Source organism: Sphaeramia orbicularis, chromosome 6 (genome assembly GCF_902148855.1).
Source record: "Sphaeramia orbicularis chromosome 6, fSphaOr1.1, whole genome shotgun sequence".
Taxonomy (NCBI): domain Eukaryota; kingdom Metazoa; phylum Chordata; class Actinopteri; order Kurtiformes; family Apogonidae; genus Sphaeramia; species Sphaeramia orbicularis.
Genome location: NC_043962.1, coordinates 35,168,957 through 35,187,459, shown reverse-complemented (window position 1 = coordinate 35,187,459; position 18,503 = coordinate 35,168,957). Strand labels below are relative to the sequence as shown.

The 18,503-nt window shown below is 37.5% G+C and overlaps 1 protein-coding gene and 1 long non-coding RNA gene across 4 annotated transcripts in view; one reads left to right on the top strand and one right to left on the bottom strand.

Annotated features, from left to right (window-relative positions):
* duox (dual oxidase) overlaps nucleotides 1–12,777 on the top strand; it is a 15,503-nt gene extending 2,726 nt beyond the window's left edge. For 2 of the 3 annotated variants that reach the window (XM_030136961.1, XM_030136962.1), the window contains exons 7-34: nucleotides 503–669; nucleotides 1,527–1,590; nucleotides 1,971–2,067; nucleotides 2,192–2,282; nucleotides 2,868–2,970; nucleotides 3,070–3,242; nucleotides 3,344–3,519; nucleotides 3,696–3,814; nucleotides 3,913–4,050; nucleotides 4,147–4,260; nucleotides 4,389–4,591; nucleotides 4,935–5,120; nucleotides 5,366–5,591; nucleotides 5,797–5,890; nucleotides 5,979–6,154; nucleotides 6,240–6,309; nucleotides 6,415–6,456; nucleotides 6,863–7,041; nucleotides 7,119–7,349; nucleotides 7,987–8,086; nucleotides 8,169–8,218; nucleotides 8,305–8,432; nucleotides 8,536–8,689; nucleotides 8,853–9,085; nucleotides 10,555–10,713; nucleotides 10,818–10,973; nucleotides 11,497–11,625; nucleotides 11,731–12,777. In XM_030136961.1, coding sequence (XP_029992821.1) covers nucleotides 503–669; nucleotides 1,527–1,590; nucleotides 1,971–2,067; nucleotides 2,192–2,282; nucleotides 2,868–2,970; nucleotides 3,070–3,242; nucleotides 3,344–3,519; nucleotides 3,696–3,814; nucleotides 3,913–4,050; nucleotides 4,147–4,260; nucleotides 4,389–4,591; nucleotides 4,935–5,120; nucleotides 5,366–5,591; nucleotides 5,797–5,890; nucleotides 5,979–6,154; nucleotides 6,240–6,309; nucleotides 6,415–6,456; nucleotides 6,863–7,041; nucleotides 7,119–7,349; nucleotides 7,987–8,086; nucleotides 8,169–8,218; nucleotides 8,305–8,432; nucleotides 8,536–8,689; nucleotides 8,853–9,085; nucleotides 10,555–10,713; nucleotides 10,818–10,973; nucleotides 11,497–11,625; nucleotides 11,731–11,853 — 3,881 coding nt within the window. In that variant the 3' untranslated portion in view covers nucleotides 11,854–12,777. The remainder of the gene's footprint in view (nucleotides 1–502; nucleotides 670–1,526; nucleotides 1,591–1,970; nucleotides 2,068–2,191; nucleotides 2,283–2,867; nucleotides 2,971–3,069; nucleotides 3,243–3,343; nucleotides 3,520–3,695; nucleotides 3,815–3,912; nucleotides 4,051–4,146; nucleotides 4,261–4,388; nucleotides 4,592–4,934; nucleotides 5,121–5,365; nucleotides 5,592–5,796; nucleotides 5,891–5,978; nucleotides 6,155–6,239; nucleotides 6,310–6,414; nucleotides 6,457–6,862; nucleotides 7,042–7,118; nucleotides 7,350–7,986; nucleotides 8,087–8,168; nucleotides 8,219–8,304; nucleotides 8,433–8,535; nucleotides 8,690–8,852; nucleotides 9,086–10,554; nucleotides 10,714–10,817; nucleotides 10,974–11,496; nucleotides 11,626–11,730) is intronic. The other variant, XM_030136963.1, reaches the window with a different exon arrangement.
* On the bottom strand, nucleotides 1,218–18,503 carry LOC115421194 (uncharacterized). The gene is made up of 3 exons (XR_003935643.1): nucleotides 18,490–18,503; nucleotides 16,393–16,399; nucleotides 1,218–1,343 (listed from the first exon to the last, which is right to left on the bottom strand). It is a non-coding gene; the product is annotated as an uncharacterized LOC115421194 (long non-coding RNA).

Below are 18,503 nucleotides of genomic sequence, written 5' to 3'. Positions count from 1 at the left end.
AACAAACGGCAAAATTTCTTGCAAATATTATTTCACTCTGGTCTGCTTTGGGACTGAGTCAAGAGAGGCCCTGCCTGACGTGTGCTATGACTCTTTAATTATTGTGTAAATGGCTTGTCACACTCACCGCAGTAAATCCCTCTCTCTATAGCAGAGAAGATGCCATACAGGTGTTCTGAAACCCGTGTTTTGTCGCTGGTGTTGTTGTAGGTGTGCAGTTATTATCTGGGGCGGAGGCGAAGGATCTCCTCCTGTTGTCACCGCTCTGTTGTCATATTTCTGAAAACAAACAGCCAAATTATCATTCAATTAGTGGTCACAGATGCTCATCATGTGATGCTGAACTAACAAGCTGCAGAATTTTAGTTTTTTCTCAGGATCTCGTCATGAAAGTCTTATAAATCATCATGATGTCAGTTTATTCTGCTGTGGTCATAGTGATGTAAATTCACAGAGTATAACAGGAGAATTCCCTATAATTTGTGCTATCTTCTGGTTCCAGAGTTGGGAAATGCATGGGCCAATGAGAACATGTTCACAGCAGCAGAGGGGATCATCTGGTTTCGCTACCACAATTATATAGCCTCCAAACTGCATGAGGAACACCCTGAGTGGTCTGACGAAAAGCTGTTTCAAAATGCCAGGAAGACTGTTGTGGCCACATTTCAGGTACAAGGAAAAGTCTTCATGTAATCCCCTCGCTACACAGGTGCTGGGTTAATTTGCACTCTGGAAACAGCGAGGTTGCATCAACACTAGGTGGTCGTGAGTTTATGGTTGAAATTGATGGTTTTAGTTTATGGTCGAATGCATCATCACTTACTTGGTTAACTGCCAGTATCTTCCACAGTAGTTGAACAGAACATCACCCATGATAATTACTTAGCAGCTGCAATTTGCAATAAAAGTTGTAAAATTAACAAGTGCACAATTCTAAAGTCAGTGTTGATTATTCTGTGCCAAGTATAACAGAAACCATCAAGTATAACAGAAACCATGCAGGATACATATATATTCATGATCCGTTTAGCAGGTTTAATTAATACTTATTTCCATTATTACTGGAAATGAAATATATAGGGCAATACTTGGCCTCTTCTGCATTTGTACATTAATTGTGAAGAGAAATTCTGATATTTATTTTCTCCGTACAAATGATCATGTGTTGCTTTCTTTTCCATATGCAGAACAGATATATGTATACAGAACTGGGCCAAATAGCTTTTGTTTACCATGCACCTTATGCATGGAATCAGCTGCACAAAGACAGAAAACTGAGTTCATTTCTTTGAGCGCTTTTAAGTCCAAACCAACAGTTCTTGAGGGTGACTCCATAACTTGCACTTGTGTTTCTTAATCTACTTGTAAAAGTGAATTATTTATTGTTGAATGTGTCTGTTATATGTGCTTTAACAGTGTAATCTTGTCCCTTGTAAAAGAGGATCTTAATCTGGTTAAATAAAGGTAAAAAAAAAAAAAAAAAAGTAAAACATGTCAATAAATTTCATCTGCTTTTCCAAAAACAGAATATTGCTGTCTACGAGTGGCTGCCTGGATATCTAGTAGACAAAAGGCTCAGTCCTTATCCAGGTGAGAGTTAGCCACAGTGCGTGTGTGTACAAGTGGAGGGGAACAGGTCATGCACTGATGACCACAAGTCATGTTGAGGTCTGCTATCGTTGGTGATGTTTGACAAATATGTGCTCTGTCAGCAAAGCATTACCTTGAGTCGCTGTCTGCTGCTGAACAAGCACCTGAGGAGAGTTAGAAGGACAATAGTCATGTATCCAGAATCACTTTTCATTGTTTTAAACTGTTTGCTTAGCTTCACTTTGACCATTTAGATTGTGATATGGAAGTGTTTGCATGTACTTGACTCATTTCAGCTGTTTTTTGAAATTCATCACATTACTCATTACTCATTACACATTTAACATTTCATTCTGCCTTTTCTGGTTTTCTGGTCATAGGTTATCAGAAGTTTGTGGACCCTGGCATCTCTCCTGAGTTTGAGGTTGCTGCCATAAGATTTGGTATCACTATGGCCCCACCTGGTGTTTACATGAGGTACTTAATCTTTTTCCTGCAGCTATATCTGATAAATGATCCTCATACAAATCTAAGCTGCTGTTTTTGAGTCGTAAACCAAAAGAAATATAATCCTCTGTATTTTCATCTTCTTTCAACACAGAAACAGAACATGTCATTTTCGGGAGGTTCTGAACAGAGATGGGAGCTCATCACCAGGAATGCGTCTTTGTAACAGCTTTTGGAATCGTCAGGTATATGATGGTCAAATTTTTGCTTCTTTATAATAGCAAAAAAAAAAAAAGAAAAATCTACAATTCAGAGATTATTTGGCATGTACACAATTAAGATTTGGGAAAAAAATATGCACACTCCACATGCATTTGTCTTTTATTTTATAATGTTTAAGCCCCTGGGGACTTCTTAAAGACCAAACAGATACGTAAACATTACTGTTATATGCAATCATACTCTGTCTTTGAGCACATAAGTAAAATATGTGGTCATTGTTTAATTACTTTACCTTTGTAATGTTTATCTCTTGATCAAAGCTCCTATGGGGCACAAATATACTCAGGCTCTGTCCAGAATTGCTCATGCCACACAGGTCTAACTACATAGTGATTATGGAGGAAGGAATGAGCCACGGTTTTGGACTCTACTGTTGTTTTACCACAGGAAAATGCTGTGGTCGACAGTGTTGACGTCCTCAGGCAGTTGGTGGAAACTGAATCAACCTTGAGAATAAATTATGTTTGTGTTTTCCGAATGGCCTCCATGTTATAAAGATGAGATTTTGATAGTGAATTTGGGATTTTTTTGTATCTTTCTGTTTCCAGAATGTGAATGTGAAGACAGGCCAGGATATAGATGAGCTCATCATGGGCATGAGTTCCCAAATTGCAGAGAGAGAAGATAATGTTGTTGTGGAGGACCTACGAGGTATTCACTCTAAATAATTTTAAATATTCATAATAAACAACATTTTTTGCTAAATATAAATCAATATTTGCTCTTTTGTACTGATTCCCACTATGACAGATTACATGTATGGACCTCTAAGGCTCACCCGGACTGATCTTGTAGCCCTGACCATCCAGAGAGGACGAGATTTTGGTCTGCGTAGCTACACTGATGTTAGGAAAGCTTTGGATCTGCCTTCGGTAAATACATTTGGAGACGTAAATCCTGAGCTCAATCGCACCAACCCACAGGTAAAAGCTCCCAAATAATGGTCAGGGGCATATAATCTGCATAAAATGGTTTTACGGTAATTCTGTGATTATAAAGACTGTCTTTTGTTTTTCCACAACAGTTGTTCCGTGATATTGCAGAACTGTATAACGGAGACATCTCGAAACTGGAGCTCTTCCCTGGGGGCCTGCTGGAGTGTGCTGATGGTCCAGGTCCAGTTTTCTCAGCTATAATCTTGGATCAGTTTGAACGCATCCGAAACGGGGACCGCTTCTGGTTTGAGAACAAACAAAATGGGTAAGCTCCTCTCTAAAGGACTCCTGATATAGAAACAGATTTGCCAAACTCTAATCCTCCAACAGTCTGTGAGATGTCGCTCCTTTGTGATATTATTGTCCATAATCTCATCATGCGTGTCAGTCGTCTTAACCTTTTTTTCTTAAGTATTGAATACAGTTTTGGATGTTTTTCAGTTTATTCACAGATGAGGAGATCCAGATAATCCGTAATGTGACATTTCATGACGTCATTGTTGCAGTAACAAGTGCAGAGGCTGCAGATATACAAGAACAAGTGTTTTTCTGGAAGGATGGTAAAAATACAACATAAACATACAGATCTATGTGTCTTATGTAATAGATTTTAATGTTAGGATTTAATAAATTAATAAAATGGTCTCTCTGCCCTAAGGTGACCCTTGTCCACAGCCCACACAACTGAAAGCATCAGTCCTCCATCCGTGCACTAATGCTACCAAACTTAATTACTTTGATGGAAGCAAAGCTGGCTTTGGGATATTTATCATTGTTCTCTTCCTCTTTCCTGTTGGTCAGTATCACAATCACAAATCCATCTCTGTAACAATGCTGACACCACTTATCAGCAGCTTTGTTGTAAAACCAATAATTGAATTTCCTTTCACAGTGAGTTTTCTGGTGGCCTGTATGGTGGCATATTTTAACAAGTACAGGTACAGGAAGTTCCAGAGGAGACGAAAGGCTGCTGACAAGACAGAGGAGCCTGCAGTGGGAGTTCCAGGTGGGTGTGTTAATCAACACTTATATTTAATTGAATGTAATTTGCTGACTGAAATCTGTTTACCCATGGAGTCATCCTTCTGCAGAATTGCATCTTACACCTCTTTTAATTCTGCTTTTCCTCCAAAGCATATGAGTGGCAGGGTAATAAAAAACATCTGCATCCTGTATGTGTGGACGTGGATGAGAAGAGGAGGCTGCAGGTCTTTGACAGGTCTGGACCCGCTCTGCGCTGCCTCAATATAGGAAACCAGGACCACCTCGATGTCCTTCTGTCCAATGACTGTCACCGCAAAGTTCTGCTGCTTAAAGTACCCAAAGAGTATGATCTGGTGAGTTAAGAGATTATCTGCAAAAGCACCTGCAGTTTGATTCAAGTCAAAGAAATGAAAAGGTGCTTAAATGCCAAAGTCTGTGGTCATAACAGAACATTCTTTTAGGTTACATAATATTGAGATTTTTTTTTCTAGAGAAATATAGATATACAGTATATTTCAAGATTAATTTAAAAAATATTAATTTAGAAATATTTCCACAGACCATTAATAAGTTGGATAACACAATATGAAAAAAATGCATCTGTAGGCATCCCGTATAAAAAAAATATGTACAGATGTACTCGATCCAAATCAAATTTCACACCTTTCCTCTTTTGCTTCCCGTTTGAACTTCCAGGTGCTGTTTTTTGATGATGAGAGCAAACGTGCTGCATTTGTCAACCATCTCAGTCCAGAGGGGTTGGACATGGGACAGGAGATTAGAGTGAAGGAGCTGAGAGAGAAGGAGCTGCTCAAGGAGGCTTTAACCAAAGAGCAGAGGGCTCAGATTGTGGAAACTTTCATTCGACATGCTTTCTCTAAGGTACAGTCAGCCTCTGGATGTTTACCTCATCCTCTGCTCGGTTACAGCACCACCAGCCTTACACTTAGCCACAAAATGTCGTCAAACCTTGTTTGAGGTCAAATTAGATCTGACCTCTGGACAGAAGAACTAATTGTTAGTGTTGATGGTGACCTCATCAGTGATGGACATAACCCCGTGGACGTCAGTAATATTACAAATCACACTATGGTGACTTATAATGACACTTACACTCTGTCGCACAGGTTTTGGAAATAGAGAAGTGTGACGCTGGGGACATGAGTGGCATTTCCCACAAGAAAGCCAGAGAGGTTCTGCAGTGTGAGCTGACTGCATCAGAGTTTGCTGATGCCCTGGGCCTCAAACATGACTCTTTATTTGTAGACTCCATGTTTACATTAGCTGATAAAGATGGAAACGGTTACCTTTCCTTCCAAGAGTTTCTTGATGTGATGGTTATCTTTATGAAAGGTAAACCTTGTGACTTCAGAATACCCTGCATGTTATACAGTTACGTTGTATATTTGCTATTACGTGACAAAAAACAATTCTAACTTAAAAAAGAAGATTTTGACTTCATGCATTGAATTATTTTATTTTAAATGCACACACCTGTCATATGTCTGATGTATTTTATGTTGTTTTAATGTTATTAGTAATACATGTGCTCACACAGGGTCTCCAGAGGAAAAATCCAGGCTGATGTTTACAATGAATGACATCGGTGGAAATGGTTACTTATCAACAGATGAATTTTCCAGAATGCTCAGGTTTGATCTGTTTTTCATATTTCTCCCATGCTTGCGGCATATTTTAGTGTGTTTGATGGTTCATCTCCACCTTTATGATGTCCTGCAGGTCTTTCATTGAAATCTCTAACGGTGCTCTGTCAAAGAGCCAGGCAGATGATGGCATCAAAGCGATGATGCAGGCCGGAGGCTTCGATGAAAAGGAGAAAATCACATGGGAGGACTTCCATTTCCTCCTGCGGGATCATGAGAAAGACCTGCAGTTTGCTCAACTCAATGTTAAAGGTTTGTGAAAGTGTTGTCAAAGAATAAATTTTTTTGTCTCTGACTGTGACTTAATGGGGTTTGTAAGTATGTGCTGTGTCTGCAGGGATGGAAAAACATGGGAAAAAACGCTTTAGTCGAGATCAGAGAGTGTCCTTCATCTGTCCAGGAAACAGGTAAAAATACAGAACATCCATGAAACGTAAGAGGTGAAACAGTAAATAGAAATAAGTATTTGTTTATTATAAGGACAGAAATATTGATTTTGTTTTTGTTTGCAGCAGTCAAAAGAGTGATGGACAGGAGATTCGCAGACGAAAAATGTATGGTTCATTTTTCTTTTCCTATAAATGACTTCACTGGTGAAGTATAACAAACACCTTTACTTTAGTTCCACTCACGAGTGACAGTGCACATGGGCTGAAATGTGATGCAAATGTGCCAGATGTGGCAAAAATTATGCTTTAATCATCAGTGCTTTGGGCAGGTTGATGTTATGAGGAAAAAGTAGACAAAATGTGTCATATATAGCATAATAAAAAAAACAATGTAGTGTAAAAATAAGTGTGTTGTAAAATACAAAACAACTGATGGGACAAAAAAATCACAAAAATTATAAAATGATAGCGTATACTACAAAAAAAAAACAGAAGAAAAGAACATGCACACTTCAGATTAACTCAGTAGACAAGGACTGCTCACTGAATTTGGGTCATTTCATGTTTTCAGGTTACATATCAAAACTCCAAATGTCTACGTGAAGCCTAAACGTGAACAGTACATAAGAAACCCAGTCCAGCAGAAGGTCCAACAATTCAAGCGCTTCATTGAGAACTACCGCCGTCACATCGTCTGCTTCCTCATTGTATACGGCATTGCAGCTGGAGTGGCACTAGAGAGATGTTACTGTGAGTCATCTTTCCCCCTATTACCTACTGTTGCTTTTCATTATGTCTTATTCTTTGTGTTTTAACTCTTTTTTCAGACTATGGTTTGCAGGCCGAGACTTCAGGGGTCCCTGAGACGTCCGCGGTGGGCATCATTGTATCCCGTGGCTCTGCGGCTGCCATCTCCTTTCTGTTTCCCTACATGCTCCTCACTGTGTGTCGCAACCTCATCACCCTCTGCAGAGAAACCTTCCTCAACCGTTACATCCCTTTTGACGCCGCCATCGACTTTCACCGCTTTATGGCCATGACTGCCATCATCCTCTCAGGTTGGAACTAGAAAGTGTCACCTGACAGTTCAGTTTTCAGCAGTAATGTCCACCTGTGTTTAAGTTTTATTACCCGCCCCCTGAAGGGGAGGCAAGGGGTATTGTTTTTGGTTCAGTTTATTTGTTTGTTGGTTCAAGCTACTAACAAATTGGGTTTGGAGATTAGCAGTGGCCCAGAATAGATGTCATTACATTTTGGGAAAAGTAGGTCAAAGTTCAAACTTTTTAAATCTTTTTTTTTTTTTACCTATTCACATATAATGGGTGCCATTTCAAATGTCTGTAGAAGCAAACTGAATGGTTGAATTCATACCAGACTGGCTTTATAGATGGCCAGTGACCCAAAATAAAAATTGTTACTTTTTGGGAAAAGTAGGTCAAAGTTTTTTTTGTTTTTTTTTGTAATTCTTAAATCGTGTTTTCCCATTTCTTATAATAGGCAAAATTTCAAATGTCTATAAAAACATCAATTTTGTTTCAATTTACTTCAGACTTGGTGCATATGTAGAGGCAATTGATATGTTGACATCACCACACGCATAGACATTATGACATCAACAATGCGTGCAAGGGGTGGGGTTTGTTGTGCCTGGCACCACTTGTTATGTTTTCTTTTTTTTTTCTTGTTTCATGTCAGTTGTTCATAGTTTGGGACATGTGGTCAACATCTACATCTTCTCCATCAGTGACCTCAGCATCTTGTCTTGTCTCTTTCCTAAAGTCTTCTCCAACAATGGGTAATGTCTGATTTTAGCAGATATTTACACTAGCGTTACATCATGTTATCTGTGGATGAATTACAGTTTGTCATCCCTTTAGGTCTGAACTTCCTCTGAAGTGGTCGTTTTGGTTCTTCCAGACTGTTCCAGGTATAAGAGTTCACTTATTTAGACCTTTTACTGCTTAAATAGGCCTTTAGACATATGTTTTTATCATTATTTTTTCTACTTTCTAGGAATGACTGGCGTGCTGCTGCTCTTTGTATTTTCATTTATGTATGTTTTTGCCTCGCACTATTTCCGCCGCATCAGTTTCCGTGCATTCTGGATTACGCATTACCTCTACGTTGTTGTGTATATTCTAGTGAGTACTCCACCGTGAAAATGCCCTCAGTAGACCGTGCACTCAGCTGGCGTTCTGGGATGGAAATCATCGGTCTGATGCTGGCTTTGTTTTCATTTTTCAGACAGTTGTTCATGGTAGTTTTGCTCTGCTCCAAGAGCCCCGTTTCTACATCTACCTTATTCCCCCTGCTCTGCTCTTCCTTCTGGACAAACTAATCAGCTTGAGCAGGAAGAAAGTGGAGATCCCTGTGGTCAGAGCTGAGCTGCTGCCTTCAGGTGACACTTCTAGTTCACGAATATTAGTTTTCTCATGCCTTACTATTCTTAGCTTTTGTTCTTGCTAATGAGAAGTAATTTTCCATCAACCTCATTGTATAATGTGTTTAGTGAACCTGTGGATGTGGCCTCAGGTTCCTCCTTTGTGCTCTTCTCCCCGTAGGTGTGACACATCTGGAGTTCAAAAGACCACAAGGCTTTGTGTATCGTTCAGGCCAGTGGGTTCGCATAGCGTGTCTGATGTTAGGCACGGATGAGTACCACCCATTCACACTGACGTCAGCTCCTCACGAAGAGACCCTCAGCCTGCACATCCGAGCCGTGGGGCCCTGGACCAGCCAACTCCGAGAGCTCTACACTGAAGAAAACCTGCTTGAGTTTGGATCCTATCCAAAGGCAGGTCATGGCATTGAATTATGTGTCCATTTGTGTTTGCACATCCTCTCCTTCACTTTTCATGACACAGCTGATATTTTTGGTAACACTTTATATTAGGGGGTATATTCACCATCAAATAGTTGCATGCTATTTTATTTATTCAACCAATCCTTAATTTATCCAGGAAGGTCTCATTGGGATCTTCCAGGGAGCTCTGGACAAAATAGCAGCCCATAGGAAATGATTTCACATAAAAAAATACTTTAAGAACATAAAAGCGGCATTAAAAATGATAATAAAATAAGAATAAGTGAGTGGTAAAGATTGTAAAGTTTGTAAAGTTTGAGTATCAATGCAGTAGAAACATTCTGCAGGGTGTCTCAAGAAGTGCAATGCGCTCTAGTTTTCCCTGAATATCAAGAAAACTGCTGGAAAATGGAAGAAATTTAAGCAACATTCATGATTTAGAAGGCATGTATTATAGATGTCTGTAAATGTCAAACCACTCAGTCACTTCAGTTTCTATCTCCAGTTTCATTTGCATATTGACTTTTATTCTTATGTTTTAATTTAATATTTTAATGTTTATTGGTTGTGCCCTGGTGAAGAGCAACATAGTATTTAACAGGCAAATAAAAGATGGTCATTCAACCATAACATCACTTTTTATTTGACTGTAACTCAAATGACCCATTTGTAAGTTCAGCTCACAAAGATGTTGTTCAGCAGTGGCTTCGGGGAATCAGCTCAAGAAGGATCAGGCAAAATGGGCTCGACGGGTTCAATCAAAATATGGTTGAATCAGAGTGGAGCTGCTGGGTCTTTGGTTACTTGTTGTCAGGAAAATAACAAATAGGCCACTGTAAAATGAAATAAAATAAAATAAAATAAGATAAAGTAAAATAAAGTAAAATAAAATAAAGTAAGAACTGGCAACATGTTCAGGGTGTACCCGCCTTTGCCCGTAAGTAGCTGGGATAGGCTCCAGTGGCCCCTGTAACCCTAGCGGGTAACCCTAGCATAACGCGGGTTCAGAAAATAAATGAATGAATGAATTAAAATAAAATGAAATGAAATGAAATGAAATAAAATAAAATAAAATGTATTGCAGCATTGAAGTTTTACATTTTGTTGCCCCTTCTTTACACACGTGACTGAAAGATCCAGTTTTTATAACAAACACTTAGATGTATGCTTTCTTTACCATGCATGTTTTTTTCTTACTCCACATGAAATTAAAAAACAGTGCTCCATTTTTTTAGATGTTCTATATATGAGTGCAAGTCCATTTACTATCTTGAATAGTCACTTATTAATTAGAAAACTTATTAATGCATTTTTCTGCATGATCATGCTCTAAAACGATTAGAACATTAAATAACAGTTAAAATAACTAACTGATGTGTTCTGTAATGCAGATTCAGGCATTAAAACAGAGCCAATTAGGAATATAAAGTATTGTCATTATCCTCTTATTTAATCCATAGTTGTACTTAGATGGCCCGTTTGGTGAAGGCCATCAGGAGTGGATCGACTTTGAGGTGTCTGTCCTGGTGGGAGGAGGAATTGGAGTCACCCCATTCGCTTCCATCCTTAAAGACCTGGTGTTCAAGTCCTCCATCAGGTCCAAGATTCAGTGTAAAAAGGTACAACCCACCATACATTCTGTCCTGACTTCCTCAGCATTTGTTTTTTGTGCAAATAGTTGAAAAACGTGCCGGCGTTGTTAACAGACATTGATTGTTTGAAGGTGTACTTCATCTGGGTGACACGAACGCAGCGTCAGTTTGAGTGGGTTTCAGACATCATCAGGGAGGTGGAGGAGATGGACACTCAGGAGCTGGTCTCGGTTCACACGTACATCACTCAAGTGGCCGAGAAGTTCGACCTCCGCACCACCATGCTGGTGAGGGTTTAAGCATGTTGGAATTCAAGTGGTTTAAAGGGAAATAGACTTCTGCGCCTCCTGTTGACTACAAAATCTAGTCTTTGACAGAAGGCTTTGGCCAGTCCAGGGTGGGTTTTTTTAGGAAGGATGGGTATTAAAAATGTGTGACTGACAGCTTAGATTTTTATTGTGTATGGTGGGTTCCCTAAATGTGATGTTTTAGGACGGAAAGCTGCAAGATGAGGTTGTGTATTCTGTTGTTTTCTTTTCCTGATTGTTGCCTAAAGTAGCTTCAACAAATATTAATTTAAGTGTAAAAGGGAGTGAATGATGATGCAAATATAAATGTTGACTGAAATGTCTGTCATAGATCAGTATGAGATGGATTAGCATTCAGCAATATCTGTTTATTTATTTGTGTTCCATCCCCAAACTTCAGCTAAATTATATCTGTAGCAGCTAAATTACATCTGCGTACCTTCTTTGTTAAAACCTAAACCATTAATGAACTCCTTCCTTTGTGTTTGTATGGTCTGTACAGTATGTGTGTGAGCGTCATTTTCAGAAGGTGTGGAACCGCAGTCTCTTCACTGGCCTGCGGTCCGTCACCCACTTTGGCCGTCCTCCTTTCGTGTCCTTTTTCAGCTCGCTGCAGGAGGTTCACCCTGAGGTCAGTCCTTCATCCATCTTCATGCCACATTTTTCAGTACAACCTCATGGCAGGATGGACACTAAACCACACATCCACTTTTTAATTGTCTTGATTTTCCTGTAGGTGGGTAAAGTTGGTGTGTTCAGCTGTGGACCACCTGGACTGACGAAGAATGTGGAGAAAGCTTGTCAGCAGATGAACAAGAGGGACCAGGCCCACTTTATACACCACTATGAGAACTTTTAACCTGTTAAGAGGGAACAACAAGACGCTTTATGTTAGATGAAATAAACTTACTGCAGCATCTAGTTAATATTTTTGCACAATCACAGAGCCAAGCAAGAAATATTTGATTTTTTGTCAGAGTAGGATATGAAAGATTAAATGGATCTTCTTTGTGTCATTAGTTGTTGATCATAAAAGGAACTTTTTATTTCATGGGTTTACAAATCATTGCATCATATCAAATGAGTGTTTTATTTCCTTGTTGTTTACCTGCTGTTTTTTAAGTCATGTTTAGGGAGTTCATTCTCATAGTTCGCAAGTATATATTTTTTTTATTTTAAAGTATGATTGATTCAGTGTGTGAGCTTATTATTTTTTATATATAGCACTCCTGTTTCAAAACCAGAAATATGATGAAGTGCAACACAGGTTTGGACCTGTGGGGTTTTGTGCAGAGAACGTTATCTAAATTCTGCTGTCGGCTCCTTCTGTTTCCAACTGGGAATGAAGCTGTCGGACTAAAATTACACTTGAATTAACTTAAACTCCAATTTAATTTGTTGGTTGACTGATAAACAGAATGGCTCCACCACCCAGAAGAAGAAAACCGATTAGAAATGTTGATATTGCACAGGGAGCCAAGTTATGTTTTTCGGTGCTGTATGTTTTAGTTACATTCATTTTTCAATTAAATGCAATTCCCTGCAATAAATGTGTGTAATTTATTTTACATACATCTGTGTGATATTTGCACAACACAGTGAATTGTGCCTGCCTAAATGCTATCTTGCAGCAAGGCCAGAAAAGGCTGCACTAATTTGTTTGCTGATCAAATACATTTAAGATAATGTAAGGAGGAGTATGCAGAACTTTAATGATTATGTCACTATTACAGTTTGCTTAGTGGAATTTTTTAAGTCAAATAAAAGCAACATGCTTCCTTAAGCACTGAAGTTCTTCTTTATTTGTGTGTTTTCTTCAAATTGGAAGTGGAATTGACATTTACACAATTACATTACAATAGTCCTGAGGGCAAGGAGTCAAATATGACTGTTCTGTTAATGATCTGTCTCCTACTGACTTCAGTGACACTCGACTCGTCCTCTTTCCAAAAGCAGGAAATGAAATTGCTAATACAGTTGCACCAGTTGTTTTATGAGGAGCAGCCAAAAGGTTAGCGCAAACATTTTTTTCCCCCTTTATCTTGATTAGTTTCATTGCTTTTCAGGAACGCCCTGCAGCATGTGTTTTATGTTGTTTCAGTCTGATCCATTGCAGCTACACTCAGGCTCAAGAGCTTTTCAGGAAAGAGCTGTCGCAGAACTGAACCAATCATACAGTGGATGTTTACCTCATGCATGAAACACAATGACACACAAAAACCACCAATTTATGTCAAGAAACTTTGTTGTCAATAAACATTCAAAAACTGTCAGAACAAATCTCCTGTATGTGTACTAACATTCACACTAACACATGACTAATCGGAGGGTAATAGATTTGGTTATCTAATTTTTGGACTCCAGTAGATCCTGATGAAGTCTGATATTGGTGATGAATTAATTTTTTTTTTGTCATTAGTCCTAAAATTATTAGTACTGATTTTGACTGAATTTTAAGGTTAATGGTCTAACAAATCCAGGAACTAAAAAAAAAAAAAAAAAGGAATTAGCATTTCATTAAATGCAATATTTCCTTCTACTTGCTTCCAGTTTGAATATAATATTTATTCTGGAAAGTACCATGTTATGGGAATACACCACTCCCTCTCCCACCTGAATACTTTCTGTAAATGGCATGCAGATATCATTTATTTCCTCAAGCGTTTGTCCTCTACAGGGCTGTGGGGGGCTGGAACCCTCTGGACAGATTTATTGCAGGACTTACACAAAGAGGTGGACAACATACACTACAATCAGCACTCACACAACAGGCAATTTACAGTCACCAATTAACATGCATGTCTATGGGCTGTGGGAGAAACTGGAGAAAGCCAATATAGACAAGGGGAGAACATATGAATGTCACAAAAAAAAAATCATTATGCTACTGTCAGACAAATGTAAATTTATTATAAATGAAAATAGTGAGAATTCTTACATGTAGTGGAATTATACATACTTTGGGCTGATACATTCTGAAGTCATTTTTACCTTCACATATACAAGAGCAGCCTATTCCAGTCTGTTCATCTGCCAATCCACACTTAATATGATGGGTAACAACAACAACAACACATCATATCCTACTGGAGGAAAAACATCTGATCTTGACTACATCACGCATATTGATTCTAAAACTGACAACAGAATTTCTCCAACACGTCAGGATTTACAGCTGTGTGAACATGTAAAAGCTGTTATTTTAATATTTTAATAACAATTCAATTTACAAATTTACATATAGATAGGAATATCAAGCTTCATGAAGAATAAGCCCATGTAGCAAAAACCCACGGATCAAAACTGTTCAATCATATTTCAGTCACCGTCTCTTCTTCTTGTGGGTTGTGACAGTTTTCTGCTGTAAGTAACAATAATAATCACTGTTATGTTTAGGTTGAATATACACTTGTTTCCTGGTTTCCATTTCAGAAATGTCTGGATTAAATCGTACACTATGCTCATCACTTAAATTCATCAAAAACTAGGTGAGAAAGCGATCAAGGTTTGATTAATATTCTGAAACATGAATAAAGGTAAAGGAACTGATTTTTATTGGAATTATTCAGCGTGGTGGATTGTCTTTATGTCTTATATAAGTTTTAATCTTAATGGATCTTTTTCTGCTGATGCAAAGCTGTCATCTTGTGTATCTGTCTGTCAAACAAGAAAAGGACATCTTTTAATCTTCAGCAGACAGTTTGAATTGGAAAGCTGTCAGCTGTTTTGCAATGTTGCATGAGTTTTCCAATTGTTATAATTAAAGACTTACTTCTAATGTAATCTCATTCCTCTTTTGGTAATGTTTGTTCCAAATGATAAATGTGAATCAGCCTGTTTAATATCACCTGTTATCAGATATGTTGTACTTTTCCTTTTCTTCAACATGATTTCCTTCTTTTCTCCACTCCGCTGCTTTACTGTACGACTACAGAGATAGCTCTCCATAAAAAAGTGGAAAGGATAAGGGTTTACAAAGGTACTTACTGTCAGACATGACTCTTGCATAACCCAGTTTCTCACCTATCGTTGCCTCTTGCCAACACTTGTACGGCTGCCATACAAATGTTCTGGCAAAGTGCTCACAGTAAGTCAAACACAAGATGAGTTACACAACATGTTAGTCGCTGATATTATGATTCATCTTTCAAGAAGTAAAACTAAGTTGAAACCAGAGTTTGTGCCAAAGGGCCAGTTTCAGGAAAAGTGATAATAAATCAAAGAGTAAGATAAGACTGTGTAACAGAAGAAGGAATTTGATCGGCTGCACAATGAGCAAGCAAACAGGACAATCGATTTACAATAAGTGTCCAGCACCTTGAGGTCGTGATCATTAATAGAAGATCTTATTACAAGACACATTTTCTATATTTTATCACAGAGGGAATATTTTGTAAGACTGAGCTTCATTTGGACATTACCACATTGACAGGAAATGGATTGAATAAGCACATCCTGTAATAAAGGTGTTTTTCTCTCAGATTTCATTTCATCATTAACCCTTAAAGACTAAGAACTACATGTTAGGTAACTTCCAAACTAATTTTTCTGTACATGTACTCATTTCTAAAGGATTTATCATAACATTCTGGCATGCTTTCTACATTGCAATGTGGGTATTTGACATTTTGCTGCATTATGTTCTGTTTTATGTGCTCAGGTTAAGGGGGTTTATTGTGTTTATGTGAAGTTAGGTTAATGTGTTTGTATTGACAATGTTTATCGGCCTTTTTATGTTCATTTTTATTTTTCTTAATGTACACCATAAACAAACAGTCCCTTACCTGTTTGTCCATATGATTTCTGTAATTTAGTGCTGTCAGCCCAAATAGTGCACATAATAAGATAAAAGCATTACATGTAACCTTCAGTGCTCACAAAATTAAACTTTCTGTTGATATTCTCCTCAATGTCTCAATATAATTTTCTTTGTATTGTCCATTTTTAAGTGAAAATCAGGTAAATTCAAAGGTTATATTTATCGAAACAGAGAAAGAAAAACTGACTATTTCAGCAAAATGTAACATTAACTGAACATAAAAACAAATATCTACAATAACTATTTGTCAAACTATATGGGTCTTATTGGTGAATTAATTTTGCAGAAGATGACAGTGTTTCCATGTTCACTCTGGAGTTCCTGAACCTCTAAATGGTCATACCTGATGACCATGAAAATCTGAAAAACTATATTTTGCTTACAAGCTATTAATCATTTAGATCTGTAGAAGGTTGTGATCGGATTCAGCTTTTACTTCTGTGCTTTATGTGGTATAATACTTTTACAGGATAAAGACATGCAAAAAATAAGTTTAAAATGATTTCATTCACCTGCTATGAGTAAAGGAATGGATGTATTTCTCATGTGTCTTTAACTGATATTAAATATGATGTAAACCCTTTTTCTGACACAGCTAGATGAGGCAGAGTAGATTGCAGAAATGTTAATTCTGTATTTTATTCACTGTGAAGCAAATGCATTGTTTTATAAAAGTGCCATTACAAGTAGGAGCAACACTTCATCCTTAAATGAGTAAAGCTTTACAGATTTCCTGTACATGTTCTTAAAGATCTTTTGGAAAAGAGGCATGTTGAATTAACCCATAAAGACCCAAACACTCACCACCGACCAAAACCATCTACTGATCTAAACTGTTTAATACCTGTTGATCCACTAATCCTATCAATACATGTAAATAATTGATGTAAAATGCAGTTTGTCATCTTTTCATGGTCATCAGATATGACCCATTTGGACGTTCAGAGGCGCCGTAGTTGCAGTGGAAACACCATCATCTTCTACAACATTGATTCACCAGTAAAACCCATGGCGCTGGATCAATGACAGTGGATGGAGACACTTGTTTTTATGTTTAGTTAATGTTATCTTTGTCACTTTTTGTCAGGTTTTGTTTGTTTCTGATATAATAACCCTCAGCTTTAATTTGAGTTTTATGAACATAAACATGATCAGTGAATTAAATAAAAAAAAATACATGATTTTCACAGAAAAAAAGCAAAATAATGAAGATAATATGATAAGAATTGCTGATAAATCACTTAAGAAAGGTAAATCTAGAGGAAAAAATCCTTTTGGGAACTTCCACAAAAGTAACAGTGGGTCTTTATGGGTTAAAATACACTGTTGCCCATAAAGTTGGAATAATGATGTTTTCAGACACATTCCTCTTTTTATTCCTACTTACACACATCAGTAATCACCTCCCAGTTACATTTTATCTGTCAAGAATAAATCACATTTTCACAATGATTTCATGAAAAGAGGTGAAAATATTTTATTCCTACTTCATGGGTAACGGTGTACATGAAGCTGTTTAGCATAGCAGCATTTTTCTCTCTTTTTCTATATTCTTTTGTATATTCCTTGTTAATGTTTCTTATCTTTACATTTTTGACCCTTGACACACTGATGCAATATCTGTGATCACAGAAACCTGCTGTTTCATGTTTTATGCTGTATCACCGTTTTAGGATTCTGAAGTATGTGCTGCGCAATGAAAAATAACTCAGTTATAAGATAAGAATCTTTAAATGACTGGCCAAATAATGTCCTTTTTTATCTGCCTTATTTGCAAATGATCTAATGGTAGCACACTGTTAGGACACAGGTGACCATGAATAAAAGAACAAAGGTGCCAAGAATTTCAAGTCACGAAAAGCATTGCCTAAGATCTAAGGTCAAATATGTTTGGAAGTCTGGAAATGTACCTGATCTGACCTGTAGCCTGGTTTAATGATGATGTAAACCTCAACTCTCACAGCAGAATAAACATGGAATACAGACTCTGTCAGTGTATTAACAGTATATCATTATAAATGTATTGTTAAAGTAGTTTAATATATCTTTAATCTTATATTCTGACATGCACATGTGCTTCTGTTCACTGTTCATTGCTCTAGCTTGGAAATACCCATTAGTAATAATATCATATATTTTGCATGTAACTCCAGCTCGTGTTACATTTTCGCAATTTTATGGTGAAATGAAGTGTTTTTCAAATACAACAGTATAGTACAACAAATTTTCTGTTTCACTTAGCACAACTAAGCAAGATCAAGTCACCTACAGTATTAACCAAAAAAGGGAAATCTATACTTTATTCTAAGAGTTCAGTTCAGTTCTTGGTCATAAAGACCAAGAACATCTACTGGCGACCGAAATCATGCTGATATGAAATGTGTAATACCTGTTGATCCACTAATCCTATCAATACATGTAAATAATTGATGTAAAGCACAGTTTATCATCTTTTCATGGTCATCAGATATGACCCATTTGGACGTTCAGAGGCTCCGTAGTGAATGTAGAAACACTGTCATCTTCTACATCATTGATTCACCAGTAAAACCCATGGGGTTGGATCAATGACAGTGGACGGAAATACTTATTTTGTGTCCAGTTAACAATATATTTTGTAGAAAAAACAATCTTTTTCTTCATTTTTTCTCTTTTTTGGGTATAATAATCCTCGACCTTAATCTGACCCT